Source organism: Sturnus vulgaris, chromosome 5 (assembly GCF_052056855.1).
Source record: "Sturnus vulgaris isolate bStuVul1 chromosome 5, bStuVul1.hap1, whole genome shotgun sequence".
In the NCBI taxonomy this organism is placed as follows: Eukaryota; Metazoa; Chordata; class Aves; order Passeriformes; family Sturnidae; genus Sturnus; species Sturnus vulgaris.
The window spans coordinates 1,720,001-1,743,357 of NC_142247.1; the positions used below are offsets into that span (position 1 = coordinate 1,720,001).

At 42.4% G+C, this 23,357-nt stretch overlaps 1 protein-coding gene across 6 annotated transcripts in view; it reads left to right on the forward strand.

The window, feature by feature from the left end:
- The window catches only part of LMO3 (LIM domain only 3), a 61,253-nt gene that overhangs the window by 1,148 nt on the left and 36,748 nt on the right, over positions 1 to 23,357 (forward strand). The window contains exons 1-4 of one of the 6 annotated variants that reach the window (XM_088164527.1): positions 2,514 to 2,711; positions 2,930 to 2,995; positions 3,945 to 4,098; positions 10,562 to 10,775. In XM_088164527.1, the coding sequence (XP_088020653.1) occupies positions 4,074 to 4,098; positions 10,562 to 10,775 (239 nt within the window). In that variant the 5' untranslated portion in view covers positions 2,514 to 2,711; positions 2,930 to 2,995; positions 3,945 to 4,073. Of the gene's footprint in view, positions 1 to 897; positions 1,040 to 2,512; positions 2,996 to 3,944; positions 4,099 to 10,561; positions 10,776 to 23,357 lie in introns of those variants that run through there. The other 5 variants (XM_014869930.2, XM_088164526.1, XM_014869931.2 and 2 more) reach the window with 5 other exon arrangements.

A 23,357-nucleotide genomic window follows, 5' to 3' on the forward strand; every position in this document is an offset into this window, starting at 1 on the left:
AAAAAAATTCTTGCTGTAAATTGCATGATTGGGGAGATAGCCTGCTTTCAAATAATTTAATTCATGACAAAACCTAATTACTGTCAGGTAATACCCTGTCAGCTTTAATGCATTTCATCAGTCATAATGAAAAGAAGAGCATTTTATGACCCATCTAATTATCATTACATTTTAGGGGGAAATGAATGGCATGGAGCTGAATGTTAACTATTCCATTTTATTCCTTTACACATGTGGTTTGGCATATTATTCAGTAAGTTGTTTTTTTGTAGGGTGGGTTTTTTTGGTGGTTTTTTTTTTTGTTGTTGTTGTTGGTTTGGGTTTTTTTTTAAGAATCCTTGATTGGCGGGGGGGAGTGTAAAGAAGGGGTGGAAGATGCAATTAGATCTGTGTGTTTGTTCCTTTCTCCTTCCCGCACATGCACACACATACACACACACAAAGTGACAAAGTGGTTAATGTCTTTGCAGGTTGGTGTTGACATCGGGTATCTTATTGCCACAGTCCAAATAGAGTACTAATTACTGCGAATGATGTCACCGTAGGCAGAGGAATAATCCCATCATTTAATTAGTTGAATGATTTAAACAAAGATTTGCATAGATGCACTAATCAGTTGCCATGAATTACAGAGCAGCAGTTGCCAGCGAGGGGTAACAGATCATACAGTTGGAGGGAAAAAAAATCTCATCTCCTTGAACATAATTAATTTAATTGTCCTCATTAGCTGTACCATTTGTTTTGATTTTATTTCTCCCTTTCCCCACACATAACTTCTCCCTCCCTCTTTTCTTCTCCTTCTCCAAGTGCATTGGTGGAGAGAGGCACGCACACACTCACCCTGCTGTATTTCCAGAGTGCTTGTGGCAGTCTATAAACAGGGAAAAGTGAGGCTCTCCTGAGCCTATGGGTGCGTGCAGGAGAGGAGAGGAGCAGGTTTCTCTCAAGTTTGGCTTTTTCTCTATGTGCAGATCAAATCAGCAGAAAGGGGCTCTGCTAGTCTGCTGCCTCTGGTTGTGCTTTTCGGGTTCTTGCTCAGGTTGGTTGTGGCTGAGTTTTGTTACTACTTAGAGGGAGAGGGGGCAAGAAATTCAGGAATTGTTCATTGCACAGTATGCTTGTTACAGGAACCTTTATATATGTATATTTATATGTATTAAAAAAAAAAAAAACAGCTTACAAAGGTGGGGGGGGTTGGGGGAACCTGTCCTAAACATATACATTTCTGAGGTTGCTTTGATTTTTATTAGAGCTGCTGGATTATACGAGGGAGGGGTGTAGATGGCAGAGCACTTCAATGCTTTTAAATCTTTCTTGGGTCTTGAAAGACTTCTATAATATGAGTGTCATTCAAATTTAGGGTATATTGTAAGCTGACATCTTTCAAAGCTTTGTGGAAATCTAGCGTGGTGCTTCTAATAGCAGACAACAGATATTCACTTTGAAGTCTGAAAACTGTATTCACAAATTCTTAATCTGGTCTTTCTCCAACTGCAGATGGCTCTTAGAGGAAGATGCTTTGGATTTTTTTTTTTTTAACTTTATTTACAGTAGGCTAGGCTCAACATCTTTATCATAAAACACGAAGAAACAATCAATCTGTGAGCGTGACTGAATATCAAAGTGTGCTCTACCTCTTGTGTGTCTGCCTGTCTGTCTGTCCTGTGGTCAGGGGTGTTCAGCACCTATAACAACCCTCGTGTCTATTTTTTTTTTTATTTTTTTTTCCCCACTTCCAACACTAGGTAGAGAATAAGGATCTGTCTCCAGCTGCTGGGACGAGGATGCTGTAGGGGGGGAAAGGCTCGGGCTCCTCCAGCATTCCGGTTCCGAAGTGCAGAGAGGGGGGTGGCATGTGGCAAGCGGGGCCCGGGGGTGGCACAGCCGGGGAGCAGGAAACTTTCACGCCGGAGTTTCCACTGCTTTCTGAGCAGCTCAGATCTAGCACGGAGAGAGGCAGAGTTTTCACCTTCAGGGATTTTTCTCATTACTCATTAATAGAGAGATATGTATCTTGCTGCTTTTTTTGGGGGGGGGGGGGAGTGCGGTTTTTGGTTTGTTTTTTTTTTTTTATTATTTTCTTTTTTTTTTCTTTCTTTTTTTTTTTTCTTTTTGCGTGGGCAACTTCTGGTTTTGTTTAAGCCAAGTATTTTGGGGAGGAGTGCTGGAGGGCAGGGGGCTGCCCGGGTGTGCTCCCGGAGCGCTCTCTGGGAAGGTGATGCTGAGCCGCTTCGGCAGAGGTCACTTGTGTGTGCGTGTGTCCCTGGTGTTTGTGTCTAGCATATGCATGTGGTTTTGCTGACTGCACTTGCAGGCTTGTAAATTTTCACCATGGGAAATTACCAACAAAGCCCAATCTGTCTCCTGGCTGCTTTGCACTTTCCGAGGGCGGCTGTACTTGAGCGAGCTGCAGAACGGGAGAGAAAGCGAGAGGAGAGAGAGAGAGAGAGAGAGAAAGGGGGAGCCGGGAGAGGGGAGGGGGGAGAGGAAGGGTGGGTGGGTGGGTGGAGGGGGAGAGAGGTAAATAGCCTTAAATCGGAAGGGAGCTGCTTCTCTGTGGTCTTCCACAAGAGCTGCCTGGGCTCTGCTGGCTCAGTAATAACTGAGTGACCTTTTCTTTTGCTGTATTATGTCTGGCTGGTAAGGGATTGCATTTTGCAGCTGATAAAGCCCTGACTTCATTCAACTCGGCTCCTCACACGCTGCTTTAGGTAAGTTGTCTTCAGCCAGGACGGAGACAGACAGCCTTGGACTGCAAGATACTAAAAGGAGGACACCTGTAGCTCGGATGCGGTCAACACAATTACTTGGCGGATCCTTGAGGACCTCATTATTTTAAACTTAAAGAATAGCGATCTCCCTCCCCATCTCTCCCACCCCCTCTTTATTTTTTTTCCCCAAACAATGCTTCTTTTTGACCTTTTCCAAGGAGAAGAGCTACAAAGCAGCCACTGTGCTTATTGAACTGCCTCCCCTGTATCGCTTAATTGAGAAGGTAAGTGAGGCAACTGTGTACATAAGCTTTGGGTCATTTGTGTATGTGTGCCTGCATCACTCTCTCTCTCTCTCCCTCTCCCTCTCTCTCTCTCTCTGAGTCATAAGCCGGGGCTGCAATACACACACACATCCCTGCACTGCAACTTTCACTCGAGCTGCAGCTCTGCTGAGACTGTTTTGTTTAAATCATGTGAGGCTTCATTATTTTTATGATGAGACATGAAATACATGCAAGCAGAGGATGCTGAGCGGAACCCATCCGGCTGTACGTCTCGAGAAATAGCAGTCAAAGTTAACAATGAATTGCAGCCCCGCCACTACCCCCCTCCCCGTTATTATTGTTATTATTATTCTTGCTTCTTCCAGAGCTGCTCGAAACATGCTCTCAATTATCAAGGGAGCCGGTTAATTTCCCACTCCCCGGCTTTAATCCACAAGCCTCCCCGTACAGCAGTTTAATTTGCAACTGGTTCGGCGCAGGGTTAACCCTTTGGGCAGAGCGGAGGCAGGAGCGGGGCGGGGAGCCCGGGGGCGGCAGGGACGCGCTCTGGATGGATGCGGGCTCCGGGCTCTCCATCCTCCCTCTCCCGGACCGGCTGGAGAGAGGAGAGAGAGAGAGAGAGCCAAGGGCAGCCAGGCTGCCGATGGGCAGCGGCACTTCTGCCTGCCAGCATTTCTCTTTTCTCCTCTTTTATTTTTATTTTTTTTTCCCCCCCTCTTCTTCCCCCCCGGTTCTCCTTGCTAAGCGAGCACGACACGGTATGCTAACGCCGCATGTGACAGTTTAATCAAACCCATTTGTTACAACAAAGCTAAGAGACCGCTGGGATTATAGGCTTACGGCAGAGTTAGGGGAGCATGTGGCTTTGTCGCTCGCCACCGCGGCTCGAGGTGTGCCGTGCCCCCATCCCATCCCCATTCCCATTATCCCCATTCCCATTTCCCAGCCCCCCGCCCCCGCTGCGGCGCGCCGCGCTCCCGCTCACTTGACCCGAGCCCTGGAAGCGTTTGCTACTTTTGCCGGGATTTTGGTGCTTCAATGAGAAGGAGCTCTCCAGGCGCCCGTAAATCAACTCATGCAGAAAAAGGAGAAAAGTTTTGGTAAGGCGGCGGTGGCCGGCGCTGGTGCGCTCCCGGGGGGGAGGGAGGCGGGGGGGGGGTTCTGCTTCCTCTCCATCCTCACCTCGCTGTGCTGAGCTCCGAGGAGACCGAAGCCCAAACCCCGCTTCCTAGGACAGCTCTGTAGGACCGCTCTTTAAACCCACTCGCTTTGCTCGGCGCGACAAACATCGCGACGTGCTGGCCCCGACACCTCCCTCTCCCCATCCTTGTGATGATGCTCGGGAAGGAATTGGCATAAAGGGCTTGAGCGTCTAACTCCGAAAAGGGATTCTTTGTTGTGGAGTATATGTTTCTTATTTATTTTTTTATTTTGCATGTGAGCTGCATCAAAATTGAACTCAGTCTTGCAAATCTCTTGTTGGCCTTTGCCAAGCACTAGCACTTTGCTGCCATGGTAACTGTAATTAAACTGATAAGAGTGGAAAAATGTCAGTATCTCTGAGCCTTGCAGCTGCATTGGAGAAAAAGGGAATCAAATTGGTTCCCAGCACCACTGCTCTAAAAAAAGGAGGGAGAGAGTGGTGGGAGGGGGGGGGTCTGGGGGAGAGAGATGGGGGGACACGCCAGGGGTAGGAACATAGCTCAGCAGCTCCAGTCCCTGAGATCTGGGTACATCTATTTGCTGTGCTGTCCCTTAGGGGGCTACAGCCTGCAGGGATGCTCTGGGCCAGTGAACAGAGAGAAACAAGCTTTTAGGCCCAATATAGCTTTCAAAAAGAGAAGGGGAAAGAAGAAGAGAAATCTTTTGTTTGGTGTCTCTTGGCAATCGACTAGCCATGTTGGCCAAATTCTTTTAATCTGTATCACTGCTCCCAGCTGTGGGACTGCATTCTCATTTTTATTTTTTGCCTAACCTCTTCTCTTTCCCTTTTTTTTTTTTCTTCATCCCCTCCTTCCCAAACCATATCCTTTATTTAGAAAGAAAAAAAAAATCAAAAATAATAAAGAAAAAAGCAGATTCCTCTGTAGAAGAAGGGGCAGGAGGTGAAACTTAGTTATATACCATGGAAAATTAACTCAAAAGTATGCAGGAGAGGCTATATTCAGAGTGCTGAAATCCTTACTTTTATTTTTAAAAAACCCCCGAGTGTTATGGAGTTGCGGTTACTTTGTTGTGTTAACTACAGAAGCTGAGACTGTGCGGATGAATGGCACAGAACAAGAGAGCATAATGGAGGCAATCAACCGTTAGGCTGGTTCACAATGCAATCCAGGCAATTAAAAGCTCACCAGAGTTTAAATGAAATGGTTCCACTTATTTCTGTGCACCACACTGCACAGGCTATTATTTATGTCTCTTTTTTTAATTATGATTTCCCTTAAACTGTCAAATAACTCAGAATAGCAGGGTCTCGGAGGCAATAAGAATTTTCCACAGAACAATTTACATGCCAATCTAAAACTAGTTACGACTCCTGATGTGCTACATATGAGTTCTGAAATGTTTCTTAGCTTCTGAAACCTCAACTTTTTTTTTTTTTTTTTTTTTTTTTTCCCAAGTCTGTGTGTGTTGCCTTGAATTACTGGAGCTCTGAATGCTTTTAGGGTGAAGCTGCAAAGTGGGAAAGCACCAGAAAAGTATTATTTTTTTTTTTCTCCTAGACCCTTAACTCTCTTGCTGACTGCATGCTGTCTGCCAGTTTGCTTTAAAGACTGATGCACCCAATACTTATTTTGCTCCAAACTGATTTTTCTAATTTTTTTTTTTTTTTTTTGTCCTAAGTGGAGGCAAGTTTGCCCTTTTGTGCTGTTTGTGCCTCTGTCTTTGGTAGAACTGTGTGCATGCCTCTGCAAAGGGGGGGAAGAGTGGTCTTTAAAAGTTTGTAAGAGATGCAGGGCATAATATCCAACTCTTCCTCCCAAGGACTGCCTGTACCACAAACAAGAACTGAGCTCTGAGTGTCTCAGCACCACGAGGGACTAATCCCGCTCACACACCACTTCTAAATCACTAACACAATATAGTTCATTACATCAAATCTTCATTCCCTTTGATTTTTGAGAAGGGTGATGATTTGAGTGAGATGGATTTTTGCTTCTCTGCCTTCCCCGGGAGCCTAATTTAGCTTTTTCCAGCAACCATTCCTCTTTATCATGAAATCATAGTTACAAATCAGTTGACAGTGTTTCATCACACCACAATAACAATAAACAGGGAGGGGAGTCGGTTTCATTGAACTTATTTGGAGAGATTGAGAGAAATCTGAAAACCTGCAATTCAGGTTTTTAAGTTCTCCCTTCAAAAATCCTAAAGGTGGTGAATGGTGATGAAGAAGTCTTATTCCTGCCACAGCTCTGCAGTTTATGTGCAGTATCCTGGGGACTGGGGGTGGAGGAAGGGAGGGAAGGATAGAGGAAGACCTTGAAAGCATATTGGGGTGAAATAAAAAGGGTTTGTTTGACAGTGACAGACTAGGCACTGAAATTTCTCAGTTCTGAGAACAGATCTGCTCTGTGATGCAGAGCATGGGTAGAACTCTGCAGAACTGAAGGGAAAGCTAGGTTTGATTTTTCTTTTTCTTTCTTTTTTTTCTTTTTTCTTTTTTTTTTTTTTTTTTTTACAGCCTGGGTGTAGCACTTAGGGAATTGTATGATGTTTTGAAAGTGCTTCATAAGCTCTGCTTTCCTGGGGGAGGGGGAGAGGAAGGCAGCCAGGCAGCAGTGCTGTGTACTGCCACCTGATATTTCAGCAATGAGCAGTTTGGATGGGTTTGTGGGTGCTGTCAGCCTCTGAAAAGGCCCTTCCCATGTCCTAGGAAATAAATGAGTACTTAAACCACAGCCTGTGAAAAGCTGGCTGACAGTAAGCTGCAAGGTATTCTTATTGCCAAATTAAGGGAGAGCTAAAAATACACGGGCACGTATCTGAAAAGTGCAACTGCAACGGAGATCTTGTGGGAATGTTAAAGGGGAGGGAGATGGTCTGTGAGGTGATCTGCATTAGGGTGGCTCGTACAATACAGGGAAAAAAAGGTAATAAAACATTCTCTTGTCAAACCTAAGGGATTTAAACAGGACGTGTGTGTGAAGAAAAAGACATTTTCAAAATCGGAGACATGTCAAACGCTTCTTGACTTTGTTTAGAACCCTTCTAAACTTCCAAAAAAAGCGTAATTTCTAATTTTTTTACAATGAAGCAGCAGTTGGGGGAATTTTAAATAATAAAATAGAACCAGCTTCGTTGCATGTAAAGTGAGAACAGATCAGATCTATTGGAGAAGAAAAGCTTTCCTTCCCTCCAAAAGCTTCTGCAGATAGAATCCTTAATCTGAAGATGCTGCCAGTGGGGTGTCAGCACCACCTTCTCTCTGTGCCTCAGGAAAATAGACATGCAGGGCTGCAAATATTCCTTCCATGGGGTGTTTGTCCCTTTGCAGTTGTCCCTACCAGAAGGTTTTGGGCTAACCAGTGTGAATGACAGGGCTCTGCCTGCTTTCCTCATGTAGCAAGTATCTCAAAAGCTGGGCAGGCTACGTGCAAGCTGCAGTTTTATTTGTAATACAATAACCTCATGTTTGCAGCATATACCTCGGGAATTATCAGGCTTGATTACTGCAATCTGCTCAGACATTCACTTGTTTGGCCGTGTTTCTGTGGCATCTTGTTCCCTTCAGACAGCTCAGGACAGTGGATCAGCCTGGATCAGAGGCTGTCAGCCTCCACTCTCTAACCCGCTTCCTTATCAGGCGATGAAATTTTTACATTAAGATTCTTTTTTCGTTAAAGCCTTTAACTGTGTTAGCTCCTAGTTTATTCTGGTTTCCCTCGAGCTAAAGATTAAAGTCCTAGAACAGCCCTTCATGCTTCTAAACTTTTTTTTTTTTTTTTTTTTTTTTTTTTACGGAGTTACAAGAAGTTTATACAAATTATGGCTGATTTTATGCATTTGTCCTCTACATGGCCAAAGAGAGGGTCTGAGGATAAGCCTGTTGTTGGCACCTAGTGGGTATTTACACTCTAGTGTGATAAGCAACACTGCAGATTAAGGCTTTTTGACCAAGTGATGGCATTAGAGTTTCAGCAGGACTTCCCTGTACATTCTGGTATAAGTTCCTTCCCAAAAATCTCTGATATTTTCACTGCTTTGAGTCGTTTATTTGTAGTGATGTTACTTTGCTGTTTCGTGGACATACCCTGGATTCAGGGGAGTCAGCTGTCAATTGAAAATGCTGTGAAGGCTCAGCCTTTGTCTCATGGTGCTTTCTCAAGAGGAAATGTGTGTGTTCAGTCCCAGCTCTGCCAAGGCTGTGGAGCCCAGCACAGGTCACTGGATCTCATCCTCCCCCTTGGGAATGAGAGACAGATCTTGGGAGTCTTTATGAGCATCAGCTGGGGAGTGATGGGAGGGGCAGCACTGACAATTTTCATACTGGTAGAGTGAAAAATAACAGGCTTCTGTCGTGAGATTCAGGTGTTGAGCAGCAGCAGTGCCAGGGTGCTTTGGGGTGTCTGCTCTGAACAGCTCCTGCAGCACATAAATGTATCAGCCCAAGGTGTGGGATAGGCTGCATTGCAAAGAGAGGAGCAAGGCTGCTGTGCTCCTGTGTCTCAACAAGAATTACCATTTCTAATTCAGCAATCAGCTTTGCAGGCAGGACTTAGGAGTTCAGCTTGGGAACGCTGGAAAGTCACTTAACTGGCCATGCAGTCACTGCACTCCACATCAATTGCAGATGTTCCACACACACCTGTGTGGAGGGCCCTGGGATGCCTCAGCCTCTTGTCTTTGCAGCCCTGATGTCCATGAAGGCATGCTCTGCCATTGCTGCAAAGATTGCACTGGTTATCGTGTTTTTCTTGCAAGGCATTTCAAAAAAAGCAAACATTAACCAAACAAACCCCAAGTCGTCTGAGTTCTGGCTCCCTGAGCTGCCTGTCTGTGGTGTTGTGCTACAGCACCAGCCAAGATCTGCTGATAGAAGCTGACACTGCCAAGCTTTCTTAACTCCAGCTAGTAGAGCTTTCATGATGAGGGGCTCTTGAATTTGCTCTTCTTTGCTATGAGACTCTATTCAACCTTTCCCAGCCTCTGGATAATAATAGGGCTCCAAACCCCTAATGTTGGAGTAGGATTTGCTTGCTGGCAGCAGCATTCGTTCCCCAGCCTTGACAAATTCTCTCTGCAATATTCTGATGTGCTCTAGTGAGTAGCATCTTTTTGCAGTTCCATCACTGGCTTTAAACACTGAGGTAAGCTACGACTGTGCAGCGTGTCTGCTCTTCCCTTCTCTCCTGTGCCTGTGGTCTGATGACCACTGAAATATCCACAGGGCTGTTATTCTGCTTATCCTGAAGGGTAACTGTGAGAGAATTAGTCTGAGTGCACTGGCATGGCAGTTCATGCAGCTAAGCAGAGACACCAGTGTGTGAGCACTTTTGGGGCAGTGACCTCTCCCCATTTACTGCAAAGCTGAGGGCAATTGATTTTTGAATGGATCCCTGCAAGCTGGCTGTGTTGCTCTGAGTAACATCACTCAACTGTGTTCCACTTTTCGCCGGTTCTGTCCATTAAACAGCATTTCAGGTGTTGGAATGGTTTTTTAAATGCTCTCAGCTATTACATCAAAAGGTGTACATATACTTAATGGACACTACTGTACTCCTTGTCCCGAAGTAGCAGTTGGCTAAAACTGGGATTGGAAAGCAGGGCAGCAGTTTGGTTTGTTGGGTTGTTTTCTTTTTTCTTGACAAACTAGAGCCGCTCTGACCTCGTGCAGATTATTTTAAATCAGATTTTTCAGGAGGTCCTTACACTGCAGGATGTGAGTGGCGTTGCTGATACTGAAGTTTTTGGAAATCTCGTCGTTTCATTAATATGTCTAAAAAGAACTAAAATATTAAAAAAACAAAACACCCTCTTCCCAGCATCAAAATTTCTGTGTCAAATCGCTCAGAAACTCTTGCTCTGCGCCTCTAAAATCTCTAATCTTTTCTTTTTTAAAAACTGAAGTACTTTTATATTTTATAAAGATAATGCAAATAACTTGAAATATGTGGATTTAACTATGTTTGCCATATAGATATCCTGTTTATTTAATTTTTGGGTTGCTAAGTATTCGAAATGTGCTGTTTATTTAAAATTTGCATTGCTAAATATTGGATACTGTGGCTGAAATTGGATGGCTTTTCTACTGGACTGTTTCAATATTTCATGTTATTTTTTTAATCTTGTTTCTTTTCAGCGAAGAGACCAGGTAAATGAGGTGTTAAAGAGAAGCTGTGGAACTTAGAGCAGTGGAAGTTTCTGCTCTCAAATTTATCTTAGCCTTGTTTTCAGTTTGCTGTGGACTGACTAAGTTATTTTATCCTACCTACACCATTGACTTTTAAATGAACTGTGTGGGGGGGGGAGCAGCGAGGTGGAGGAAGAAAAGGGCAGGAGTTTTTCTACTTGAAGGAATATCTATTTTCAGTCTTCTCTTGTCTCTTACTTGTATTTCAGGTATACAAATGCTCTCAGTCCAGCCAGACACCAAGCCGAAAGGTTGTGCTGGCTGCAACCGTAAGATTAAAGACCGATATCTTCTAAAGGCCCTGGACAAATATTGGCATGAAGACTGCCTGAAATGTGCCTGCTGTGACTGTCGCCTGGGGGAGGTGGGCTCCACCTTGTACACCAAAGCCAACCTGATCCTGTGTCGCAGAGACTATCTGAGGTAGGTCACGGCTCCTCCCGCTCGCTGCCAGCCTTGGGGAATCTGTTCAGCCCTTCCTGCAGGGCTGCGAGGCCAAGTGGTCTCGTGGAGATGAGGAAACAGATGCTGGAATATGGAGGTTAAATTAAAACCCGAGTCAAAAAAAAGCGCACGCAGCCAGGTCGTGGAGGTGGTTGCTGGGTTTCTGATGCTGATGCTGGTGGAGAAGGGAGTAATTCCTGCTGCTGGGGAGGTGGTGTGTTGGGGAAGATGAAAATGGAAAACCTTATAAATATGATTGCCTGGCAAAAGATTTTGGGAATATGGAAAACTATAAGCAAGATCGAAATGAAAGCCACCTTTGAGATACCAAACCTTAGTTACTGAACAACTAGAAAACAATAGTATGGCCAGCTGAAAGTAATCCCCTCTTGACTGAACAATCCTCTCTGCTTATAAACAGGTCCAAGGGTCAGAAAAGACCCTACTAGCTTGGTAAAGAGGGTCCAAAGAGTAGTTTTTAGGGTTTAAAGTGTAACACAGTATGATAATGTAGTGATCTTTATAGGCTGTATGTAAATACTATAGAATTTGTATCTTGTATTAGATTGGTTAGTGAGAATTAGAATATTCAACACAGAGGAAGATCGATTGTATTGTAATGGGAACCTCACTCTCTTATTGCTCTTACTTCTCTTACTGCTCTTACTTCTCTTATGTTCCTACCTCTTACTGCCCTTGCCCCTCTTACCCCCTGCCCTCTCTTTACTCCTTTTACTCTTGCCCTCCTGTTCTCACAGCCTGCTCCAAGCTGGCAGCTCCAAGCAGGGCCCTTTCACCCACACCCTTGGCAATAAACCACAAGTTCTAAAACTTGGCTTTAGAGATGTCTCAGTCCTGACCATCCAGACCCACAGCTTCTACAGTGGTGGTCTCCTCCTCCTCCTCCTCCTGGCAGCACAGGGGTGTCACAGCCTGAACCCAGCCCTGTGGTTTTCACCCAGCTCCAGGGCAGGGCTGGAACCCTGCAGATGAGGAACATTTCGCTTTCTTAGTTTGCCAAGGGATTTCATTCGGGGCACTCGAGCTTTTATGAATGTTGGCACTCAGCTGCTGGAAGCTGGGCCAGGATAACCAACTTTTATTTTTAATAACCATGAGTCTGAGCTCCAATCCACTGTGCTCCTGGTTTCAGTTGGTGGCCAGGTGGGATGCTGGCTAACCTGGGGCCATTTCTTAGAGGTAGCAAATCGGCATCTGCTTTTCTATCTTCTTGTTTGCTTGTAGATCCACATTCTCAGATGTATTTGAGGAATAACTGAAAGCTAAGAGCTGATGTGCAGCACCAGGATAGTTTATCTACACATCACATGTCAGTAGGGCTGCTTTGCAGGATATAAGTTTAACTGGGAAGTTCTGTCTCCCTGGGCTCTCCATAGTAAATAGAGAGAAAGGCTCCTCTGGGGTGATTCTGAGCACCTATTTCCTATAGTAACACCTTTCCTCCATTCCCTGTGGAGGGGGTCTGATGAGACTAGCTGCTCCAGGCTAAGGTGAACTTCTGGGAATACTTCCCCTGCCCCTTTAGTGAAGCCTTTTCCTTTTAAAGGGACATCGAAGTCGCTAATACATTGGGGAAAAATTAAAATTCTTTTGGAATGCGTTAACTTCCAAGTTCCACTTAAGTGCAGATACCAAATAATAGGTTCCCACACACTGATCAGCTCCCGAATTATACACCATGAGTAGGCTGGAACAAGAATTAAGACTAAAGCACTAACATCTCTTGGTACTCTGGCTCTCCACGTTACCACCTCTAGAAAAAAGCATTGTGCATTTGTTGAGCTGGGACTGAAAGGCAGATCAGGTTCTTCAGATGGGCTTAGACTACTTAATGGTAAAAGTATTCTGCTACCTATTAAAGCTCTGAACTGAACCCGAGATAGAGTGCTGGGAGTTTTGCATAGAGGCTGCATCTTAAACCCGCTGTGCTAAAGCTGCCAAAGTAGCAGGTAACAAAACCTCACTTTTAAAAACTGTTGGAACAGAAGGGAATTGTTGTACGTGGACTTAGGTTGCTCGTGGTCTTTAGGTGAGTGTGTGTAGAGAGGGTTTGAAAAAGGTTTTGGTGCGGGGAAGTAACATCCCAGTTTTTAAAACTCATTTTAATAATCTTTATTCAACAAATGCCTGCAGGAGCAAGGGAACCGCTATGGCTGTTTCATCTGAGTTCCAAATTTACTGGAGACTTTGAGCTTACTGAATCTCCCAAGTGCTAGTGCAGCAGATCTAATGTTTTAAAATCAAATGTTTAAAATCTAAACCAGAAATGATGTGGTAGTAAAGATATGAGCAAAGCATTTCCCCAGCACGGATGCATTCACACACGCTCTTGCTCTCTGGTCTTTGAGGGTGCAACAGGAGTAAATATTTTGCTAACAGATTGTTAAAACTCATACTAAGTGATTCAGAGAAAGGAGATTTTTGGTTTTTTAATCTGTCATGATCACATTCAAACTGGTGTTCCATTTATTTCTTCATATGTAATACCTTTTACTTTGGCACGTGAAAACAGCATATGTGAGAAATGCTATAATTGGTTTTAAGAAGTTTCTGATTTTTGTCTCTGGATTTATTGAGTTTTAATGAAGATTTCGTTACGATTTTTTTTTTCTGAGTGATACTTGTGAGTGCATAGATTTAAACTTGATATTTACACCAAACTTCAAACTGATGCACCTAAGGTAATTGCAGATAGTAATTTGCCTCATTGCATCTTATCTACTTAGTTATGCAATGAACCTATAAAAGTGATCTTTTCAGTGCTAATGTACAAACTAGTTAAATTTTCTCTAGCTTTGTAGTCAAATAAGGTTTCATATTTAGCAACCCACTTGGCATGAATTTAAGGAACAAGTCGCATTGTACTAATGATCACGTTAGAGTTCGATTATGGTTTCAAACTATCTTCTTAGGTTTTTTTTTTTTTTTCTTTTTAACCATAAAGGGAGTCTTCGCTGCGTATAAAACTGTTCTGGCTTCCTATTAATTTATGTGGTGCCCTCTAGAGGATATGTGGCTTGAACGATACTATAAAGAGTAAAATTGCTTATTAACTTGTCTCTCAGTGTTCATTATGCCTTTCAATGAGACAGGCGTTCTGCAGATGCTACAAGCAATCACACAGCCAGTTTGGGGGCTTTAGCATTCGTGTTTAAGTTCATAAATGGTGTGATTGTGTCCTTGCCTGTTTGCAAAAAAATACTTCCAGTACCTTTCATTTAAGGATGCCTGCCAAAAAACCTACACCCTCCCTCGGCCCTGGTGCTTGCTGCAGCTGAGCCCTGAGGTCCCCACTTTGAGCTTCCTATAAATACTCCGTATCTTCAGAACTTCAAAACTTGCTTTGCTTTAGCCGCCTCCTTTGGTAAAATTAGTTAATTATACTACATTAAAACATTTTTCTCCGGACTGGGAGGGGTTGAGGGAATGGAAGGAATCTTTAATGAGGCGAGGAGGTTGAGAGATGCTGTGGGTGTGAGAGGCTTTGCCCTGGAATGTGATCCATGTGAGGCACTCCGGTGGTCTCCGAGGCGGCGGCGACACCGCGGTGTCGGGGTGGCCGCGGCAGGGACGAGCTCCACTTTGTTAACGAGGATGGGAACTGACTCCAGTAAAGAAAGGGCTCAGTGTTGGAAATAACACACTCTGCGAAAATGATATGCAGAGTATAATTCCCCTGCAGGCTTCTGTCTTCTGCTTATACACTCCTGGGTTAGAATGTGAAGACTTAATTTAAGGGACTTAGGTTTACGCCGATATTTCAAGTCCATTTATAGTGAGTGAAATATGCAAGAACTTTCTTTTTTTTCTCCCCTTCTTTTCCTCCAGAGCTGTACGGTGACATCTTAATGCATCAGCCTATCCTGCTCTGTCCTCTCTTCTGACTGGCAGCGTGTCCATTTACAAGCACAATATTCCCTTTGAAATCTGTCATTACTGCCATTAATGACCAGTCATTATGTTAACAGCCCTTGGGCTGTTAACATGTCAAACTGGTTGTTAACTGGAATGTTATTACTTATTTAAACCTCAGGTATGAGTTGTGTGAAATGTGCTTTGGTTGCACGTTCTGGGCTGCTTCTGCTCAAAACAATGGGGAAACAGCAGAGCCTTTGCCTTTGGGGTGCCAAGGGATTTGCTTTCTGTTCCATCTGCTCCTTTGATTTCTGTGTATTTGTGAGGTTCTCCTAGCCCTGGGCAGCCTCCTAATTTCAGGTGCAATCCCTTCTCTTCGCCTTGCCTGCAAATGGGCAGCCATGGATGTTTCCAGATGCACGGTAACGCCTGCTGCACATTTGAGATTAATATCTGGCCCCTAGAAGTGTAAAATAAAAGAGCGACAATTACATGTAACTCAGTTGTATTAAATAATGAGCTTCCTCGGATGCAGCAGAAATATGAAAGTACAGCTGTGCTAAGCTAGTTGCAATGTAGGTCAATCACCCTTTTCACTTAGGTTTTTAACTACGCAAACCCCGCTGAGCGACCAATGACTACAAAGTGCTGTTTCATTCCTATTTAATTTTGGCAGCATTTTACTGAAGAGCAGGCATTCATGCAGCTAAATTTTCTTTGCCATTTCTGGTTTTAACTCCAGCTCCGTGACACTAAATGTTGGAGTGCATATCTCTTAGTAAACACAAAGAATATGGTTTCTGATATTTTTTTTTTTTTTTTTTTAATTCCAAATCCATCTCTTAACATGGAAATTGAATTAGAACTTTTATTACTTTTTTTGCATAATTTCCCTAGCCAGGCAAGGGAGATCATAAGAAAAGGATTAACAAAACTAATATATTGGGGTGGAATTTCTGCCCTTAAACACATCTAGAACCTTATTGAGACTAGGGAGGAGGATGGCAGAAATTCTATCCTCTCCCTCCACTCTTCCCCCTCCACCTCAGTATTGATACTATTTGTACTGCAGACTTTAAAAGTCCCACTGAAGAGCTATGAAAATGAGTAGATCCCCATTCCTGTGGAAAGCACTGGAACACGTTGGTTTTTTTTTCCTCTTCTCTGCTTGCTGGTTGAAAGACCTGAGAAAAGCCAAGTCTCTAAAACTGGATATCGTAGAAGATCTTATAAATAATGAGACTTGACCACAGAAAGTAGTGCTCAACCATAAGCATTATAAAGATGCTGCCTCTGTAAAATATTTAGCTTCAGTGCGGAGTGAAAAGAGCAGAATTCAGGAAGCGGCTTTTTCCTGTACAACTGCTCACACTCTAAAGGCAATTATTATTTTAAAAAATTATTGTGTAGGAGTGCTTAAAGAGACTTTACATGTCTTGTGGACTGGTGCTGATTAGCAGATCCCATTCCTCTCTCATGTCACGGGCAGTATTGCAAATACCCAAGATATCAGCTTGCCTAAATGCTTGTAAAAACACTCTCTGTGGATATTTTCATGGGTAGTAGGCAATAAATTGTTTTCAAAATGCCTCCTCAACATGTTTCTTGCCCGTCTTGATTAAATAAGGGTAGACCTTTTAAGATTTAAGCACTCTGTGTTTTCGGGAATATTGAGGTATTTACGGAAATGAGGCTTTAGAGGTCCACTTTCTTCACTAAAGCTTTTTAAAACTGAGCCTTTATTTATACACTTAATGGCCTTGTTGCAATGCATTAAAGCATTCAAGGGAGTAGTAGTTTGTAGGAATACGCCCTAAAATTTTTTAAAATACTTTTTGAAAATGGTTAACGATTCATTTGTTCTAATTTTGCTGTGTGTTGACGAATGTTCTTCAAAATTTACATAAATGGTATCATTTAGTGTGTCTTGGAAAGAGGGAAAAAAAAGGCAAGAATACTCTCTCTCTTCCACCAATTGCCAAAGGTTTTGAAAACCTCCAAACACCTTAACAGTTGTTGAAAGGGATAAGGAGTGATGCACACACGCACAGTTAATCCACCCCACTTGCAAAGAATAATGCTTTTGATTTAGTTACACTCTGGCTAGTTTAGCTTGTTCTTATTTTAGCTCATCTGTGATAGCTTTTAATAAGAAAAATTCAATTAAGCTGTTAAAAATGGTGTTTAAGTCATGTTGAAATGCTGTGAAATGTGTGTACTCAAGTTTGACGCTCTTCAGTAGTTCCATGTGTTTCCCCCATATCTGCTGGTATTTTTTTTCTTCAGAGCTGCCAAATTTTTAATAATTGTGTTATTTTTAGTGGCTTAAAATACACAGTTTAATTTTCAAGAATGTGAATCTTCCCTCTTATAAGGCTTCTTGAAAACCAGACGCTTCTCGCGTGTTGTCAAAATACCTCATTAATCCCCTGGAAACGTTCAAAGAATTTCAGGAGACTTTTCAGATGAAAGTACCGTGCCTCTTAAAGCCTGTCCTACAGCTCTTCATTACACTGCCGTGTATTTTGATGGAAAATTATTTTACTACAAAGGTTTTTGCCAATACAGAGCAGCTCAGTAAAGCTTAATAAAAGCAGTGATTTTGGGGAAGCCAAAGTAATTCTGCAGTGCCAGAGGATGGGATAATGTTCCTGGTGAGAGAACAATTCTGTAGTTCTGCTTAGCATTTCACATAACCTCCTTTAAAATAAATGTGACTTTCTTGTTTTCATCTTTGCTGTTTTTATTTTCTTTTTCTCAGAAGTGACTTTGTGGCCAGTACTTCTTATGAAATATCTTTAAATAAAATCCATAATACATTTATTGACTTTAGGAATAAATATCACCAAATATGTTGTGACATGGGATTTGATACCCAAGGTTTAATTGGGAAATTTCTGAATTTTTGACTGGAATCTTATGTGAAACAAAGCATCCGTACATAACATAATAGAATTTTGTTTACTTCTAATAGTCTAAGACAGAGATGACTTTAAAAATTTCTGATTTCTGCTGCATATCTGTTCCTGAAAAACTTACTCTATTTTTTTTTATTTGTTCAAAATTTTAATTAATTTTTGGGGACATTTGACACTGAAAACTGAAAAAAAAAAAAACCCTCAAGTGTCTACCATGTAATTAAAAGGAAAGGTCTATTACTGAATTTTGTTACTTGCTTTTGTTACTGCATTTTTCAAGTCTTCCAGAACAGATACAGCATTCCTTCTGGATGTGAATATTTGAATAACACGTAAAAATCAAAATGAGTTAACAGTATTACACACCTCTTTAGCCCTCCTGACTTTAGAAATTGCTTTCTTTTTAAATTTCTCACTGAAGTTAAGTATATTCATAATGGATTTGGAAACCAAAATACGCAGTATGCAACTTACAGTTTCCAAATGAAACTGGTGTTAAATATCACAGTCCTTAAGAATTTGTATTTTGGGAATACCTTATTAAATGCACGATTTTTTTGTTGGCTAATTTCCCAATAGATTCCTTAGCATGCTGATGGATGACCTTTAAATAAATCCAAGTAATAGTTATACATTTGGGGGATTTTTGGTCAAAATATTCTGGAAATTTTTTGAAGTTTCTCAGACGTGAATACCTGAAGAAATGAGTCTACCTTCTCGAAAAAGCTTTGCATGTTCTACACCTCCTTCCCTGTAATGTAATTCTGGTGCTGTTACTTTACATCTTCCTGAATCAATTGGCCTTTCAACACCTGGGTCTCATTGCATCTCATTGGGACATTTAAAAATGGCTGTGGAGATCAGCAGATCCTTCATTTAAAAGTGTAAAAAGGATGTCCAGGTTCTCTCTAGAAACATGCATCTTTTTTGGCTGTATGTATCATCTATCAAATGATCTATAAATCAAATCATACATAAATCTCTGCACATCTCTTTGGTGTGATATATGCACGTACAAATCATGGGGGAATTCTGCCTCCCACATTCCACAGGTACTTGCAAGATGATCATGGGCTCATCTTCTCTAAACCAGCTAAGACTGAGTTTAAATGAGTGCTGGTAGTTAAGCATTTTGACAGCCCCGTGGCAGCTGGCATGGTCAGTGCAGACTCAATTTAGACACATTTAGCTAAAATGCTGTGATGGAGTGCCAGAGTCAGGAACCCACGATCCAGTCCCTCTCCTCCCTCTCAAATCTCTGATTTGACATCAGAACTGCAGCCACCAGCAGCTGGAGAGAGTTTGGCACCTATTTTTCAAAGAGCACAATGATCCCGATTATTAACTGCAAGGTATTTTCCTTTGGGATCAGAGTGAACCCTGTTGATCTATTTCATAGCAAAGCACAGCACAGGGAAACTTTCCACGAGCAGAAAATCACCAATTTTATATCTCTGGAATGATGTTCCTTGGGACATTCCTTTGCAGGTCTTGAGTGAAGTGGCATTCTGTGATAGTGGAATTTAAACTTTTCATCTTTTCATTTGCAAAAATGATAATACCTCATGTTGGCACATAACAGATGAAAGTGAAAATTGCACAACATGCAAAGATAAAATATTTTGGGGGTGGGAGGTAAGAGCAGAGAACATTATGCATGTTATTGTATCGTTTTTAGAATTTTGAAGTGGGGTGGTGAGAGTGAACATGTCAAATTGTACATTTGAATATACTGTAATTGATAAATTGGATTGATTAAGGAAACACTATTCTACACCAGGTAGTAAATGCACCCTTGCTCTTGTATTGCTGCTATCACACCTTTGTTTTTTGTAAAACTCAAACTTAATGTACAGAAATAATCACATCTCTCTTGATATTCTTATATATTTTTTAATATAATGTTCAAAAGGCTTGAGAACCCAACCTGATTTTTGTTCATGACAAGTGTCCAAGCCTAAATATCAGTCTGCTCAGTCTCTCAGGTTTTAGCTTAGTGGGTAGTGTTTATTATATTGTAACCCTGCACTGAACAGCATTTCTGATCCACCATGGGATAAAATAAATGCTATTTTATTTTATAATATTATTTCTTTGCAGATGCTTTAAAGGGATATATGTATTAAAGCTGATGCAAATAAGTTTTAATAATTACTCGCTTCTGTAAATACGTTCACTCTCAGAAACAGAATTTATTATTCTTTACCAAATTCTTGCAATAGTTCAAGTAACAATTGCTGAACTTGGGTTTGTCTTTTAGATACATTTCGAGGAAGGATTTCTAGGTAGGGATAGTTAAAATTAGTTACAGGCTGCATATTAGGGATGGAAATTGCAATCATTGTGAATTATTTTCTTATCTTTTTTTGCTGTGGTTGTTTCTACATAAATCTTGGGGTGTTTTTCTTAAGTCAGGACTACACTCAGTTCAGAGCCACTACTCTTTCTCAAAATTTGCATTAAAAATCAAGATTTCAAGACAATAGAAAACTTAAAAACTCATTTACCCACAAAGAACAGACTTCCTTTCTCCCTTTCTAATTTGTGTTAAACAAATTTTGCACGGAATTCAGAATGTTTTAGGATCTGATGTTTGGATTTACAGAAAACCTTTTCAGAGAAGTCTTTACAAGCCTAATGTGTCTGTCTGCCTTACACCAAGTGTTCAGAAGGAGGAGGGCAGTTGCATAACAAGCTGCTCTGCACTAGTTTTTGCTGGCTTCCTTCCTTAATCTGTAGTCTGATACATTGAAGAATGCTCTTTACCAAAATAACATTAAATCTAATCCTACAAATGTGTACTACATCCTTGAATTGGTGTAGCCTGAATAATCCTATTGAAAGGTACAGGGCCTATTAATTTAGGGACATGCCTTAGTAGAGCCAAATATTTAAAATTAGAATGGCTTTGCCTGCAAACCCATCTTAAATTCCTGTGTCCTTGTTCTTTGTGTGCTGTTCACAAACCTCCCTGGTCCAGGAAAAGCTGAAACCCAGGGCTCCCATCCTGGCCAGGCACCTTGTAGCTGTGTCTAGGATGTCAATCAAAGTTTTGACACCTGTGACAACCTTGCCCTGTTTGTCTCTGCCAGGAAGGGTGGTTATTTGTATGCTAATCCTGCACCCCACTGCCCCAAATCAGCCTGCTAGGGAATGATTTAGGGTCCAAGTCTAGGCTGGGCTCTACAACCTACTGGCAGTTCATGGGCTCTGCTCTCCACGGTTTTCCTGGGAAACAGCAGTAGGAGGAGAGACAAAACTTTACCTAAAAGCCCTGAGGTTTTGTGTTGATGCTTGTGACCCTTGGGGTCCTCGATTCTCTTTCTCTTCATGCTCCAAAATTGTACAAATGAACATGGGCTGTGTACTTAGCAGCTTTAGGCTTCTAGAAGAATATATTCATTTTTATTAAGATAGTGCATTCATGCTTTTTTATGCTCCATATAGCAATACAAAAATATTACAATCCAGTGTGACACTGAATACTTACAACAGGGCCACTAAAAAGTAAATTAAAATGTATTCTTTCTGCTCTGAACTTCACTTACTAAAACAATCTTAAGACCTGGTGGAAATGCTGCACACATTGCAGCAAATGTGCAGGTTTTAATGAGCCTGGCTGCACTCTGAAGTTAGCCAAGAGCACTTCCCCCAGCACCTCCTCACCTAATTCAGTCATAATGCGGAGTGAATTGCTGGGAAGGGAGTCAGAGAGCAAAACAAAGAGCGGGGGCTGCTCCACGGGCACAGAGCCGAGCTGGGTGTCCTCTGTGCTCCTCTCAAGTGCTGTGAGCCCTGCTGGGTCCCAGGCTGGGTCCCAATTACTCTCTGGCTCCAGGTGCAGCACAGCCTGAGCATCTTCCTGTAGTCACCATAACAGCGTCTTCCTTTATTCTCCCTGCTCCTCGCAGGTTCTCACCTGATAATCACAGGTAAAACACACAGGTGTGTTTTGTGAGAGCACCCCTGAGAATGTGTGGGGTGGGTGGTAGCACCCAGTACAAGTTATGGGAGAATTGGAAGGTGAGCACAAGCAGCACAGCCTCTCCCTGCTGTGGCAAGCAGGTGCTTGCCTTCATCCACCTCCTCTCCCTCCCTCTCTTCTCCACCTCCTTCTCCCCAAGATCCCTGAGGTTTACTCTGAGTAAAAGCCAGTTGCAAAATTTACTGTAATTTGCCTGATTCTCAGTCTTGATAGGTACGTACTGTGTCTGAACAAATAACTCTGGAACTAACTATCCTGAGCAATCTTGTCATTAATCACATAATCTCACTGTGGTGGCAGATAAACAGTTTTCTTCATGACCTGCTGAAAAAGTAATTTTTATCTATTTTATACATGTGCTTGTATAAATATATGTGTAAGGTTATTTTAGCAGGCATACAACCACTTTATAATTCTGTCTGCTTTAACCACCCTAAATCCTTTTCTTCTCAGAGCCAGCTCTTTCTCCTCATCCTTCTGGTTTAAAGGTGTGCTTTTTGAAAAAGTTAGTTCCTGCCACCAACTCCCACGTGCCTCCTGTTTGGCTTGTTTGTGCAATACTGTCAATATTATATAACAAGTACACTCTTGCTTTTAGCAGAATATCAAAAAGCTGGTATTGGGGATGAGTATTTCTTAGCCACTTCCCCTCTTCCCCCCTTCAAAAAAAAAAAAAAGGAATAAAAAAATTGGAACGAGAAGGAAAAGGGTTTAGAAAATGATTGCAAGCATGTTAAGTTTCCCAGAAAAAATCTTGCCTGAGTGGAAAGATGTTGATTTTTGTCACTGTAAGCCTGGAAACTACTATCCCTGCAAGGCATTCCAGAACTAACCCTCTCACCCCAAATTTTGAAGAACTGTTTTATCCATGCTTTTAAGCCCTGGTTCTTTGGCTCCTTAAGCTCTAGCTTGTGAAAGCAGACCTAGCCTAGGCGTGGTGTGTTTGCTGAGAAAGGCACAGAAGAGCAGCCTGCCACAGCCCCTGAGATACAGCAGTGCTTTGCTGTCCAGACTGGGTGCTGACACCCAGAGATGGCACATATCACCAGTGGTTTTGCTGCCTTCCTCTTAGTTTGCTTCAACAACAACAACAAAAAATTTAAAAAAATCCAGTTTGTTAGTTCACCCTCGCTGCAGAGGGTGTTGATGGGTGGAGGATGACTGTGAAATTCTGTGTGCCCCTGCCTCGGGGACAGCTGTGTGATGATCCCCCCCAGTCCCTTCTTCCTTCTGCTGGCTACAAGGGGGAGGAGCAGGTACAGCTCTGGTGTTTATATGAAGAAACAAGAGAAGTGAAAGGGTTAACAGCTGCTCCCCTTTCCCTGCTTTCCCCGAAATTTCGGGATGCTGAAAGACAGCAGATGCATCATGCCAGTGTAGGTGACTGTCCTTCCTCATCACTGAAATTTGGGAGGAAAAATCATTAAATTGCAAATTTAAGAAAACTTGTCAAGAGAAGACGACATCAGTTGTCTTTAGATGGGACCCCTGCTTTTCTAAAACTAAACGCAGCCACCAAGACATCTGCATCTGGACAGATCACTCTTCCGTAGATTTGTAATCTTGCTGTCAGTTTTCCATCCTCCCTCTGCTCAAAATGAACCACCAGCAAACTGGGCAACTCCCCACTTTTTAGTGATTGGGAAAGAGTGACAGTTTGTGTGCTCCAAACTGAGTGGTTTTGCTGCAAGATTAATTCTGGAGATCTTCTGTCATTTTGGATGTGGAGGAAGGGATGAGGGGGGCTGTGTTTGTGTGTGTGAACAGAGGCTGTCTGCTACA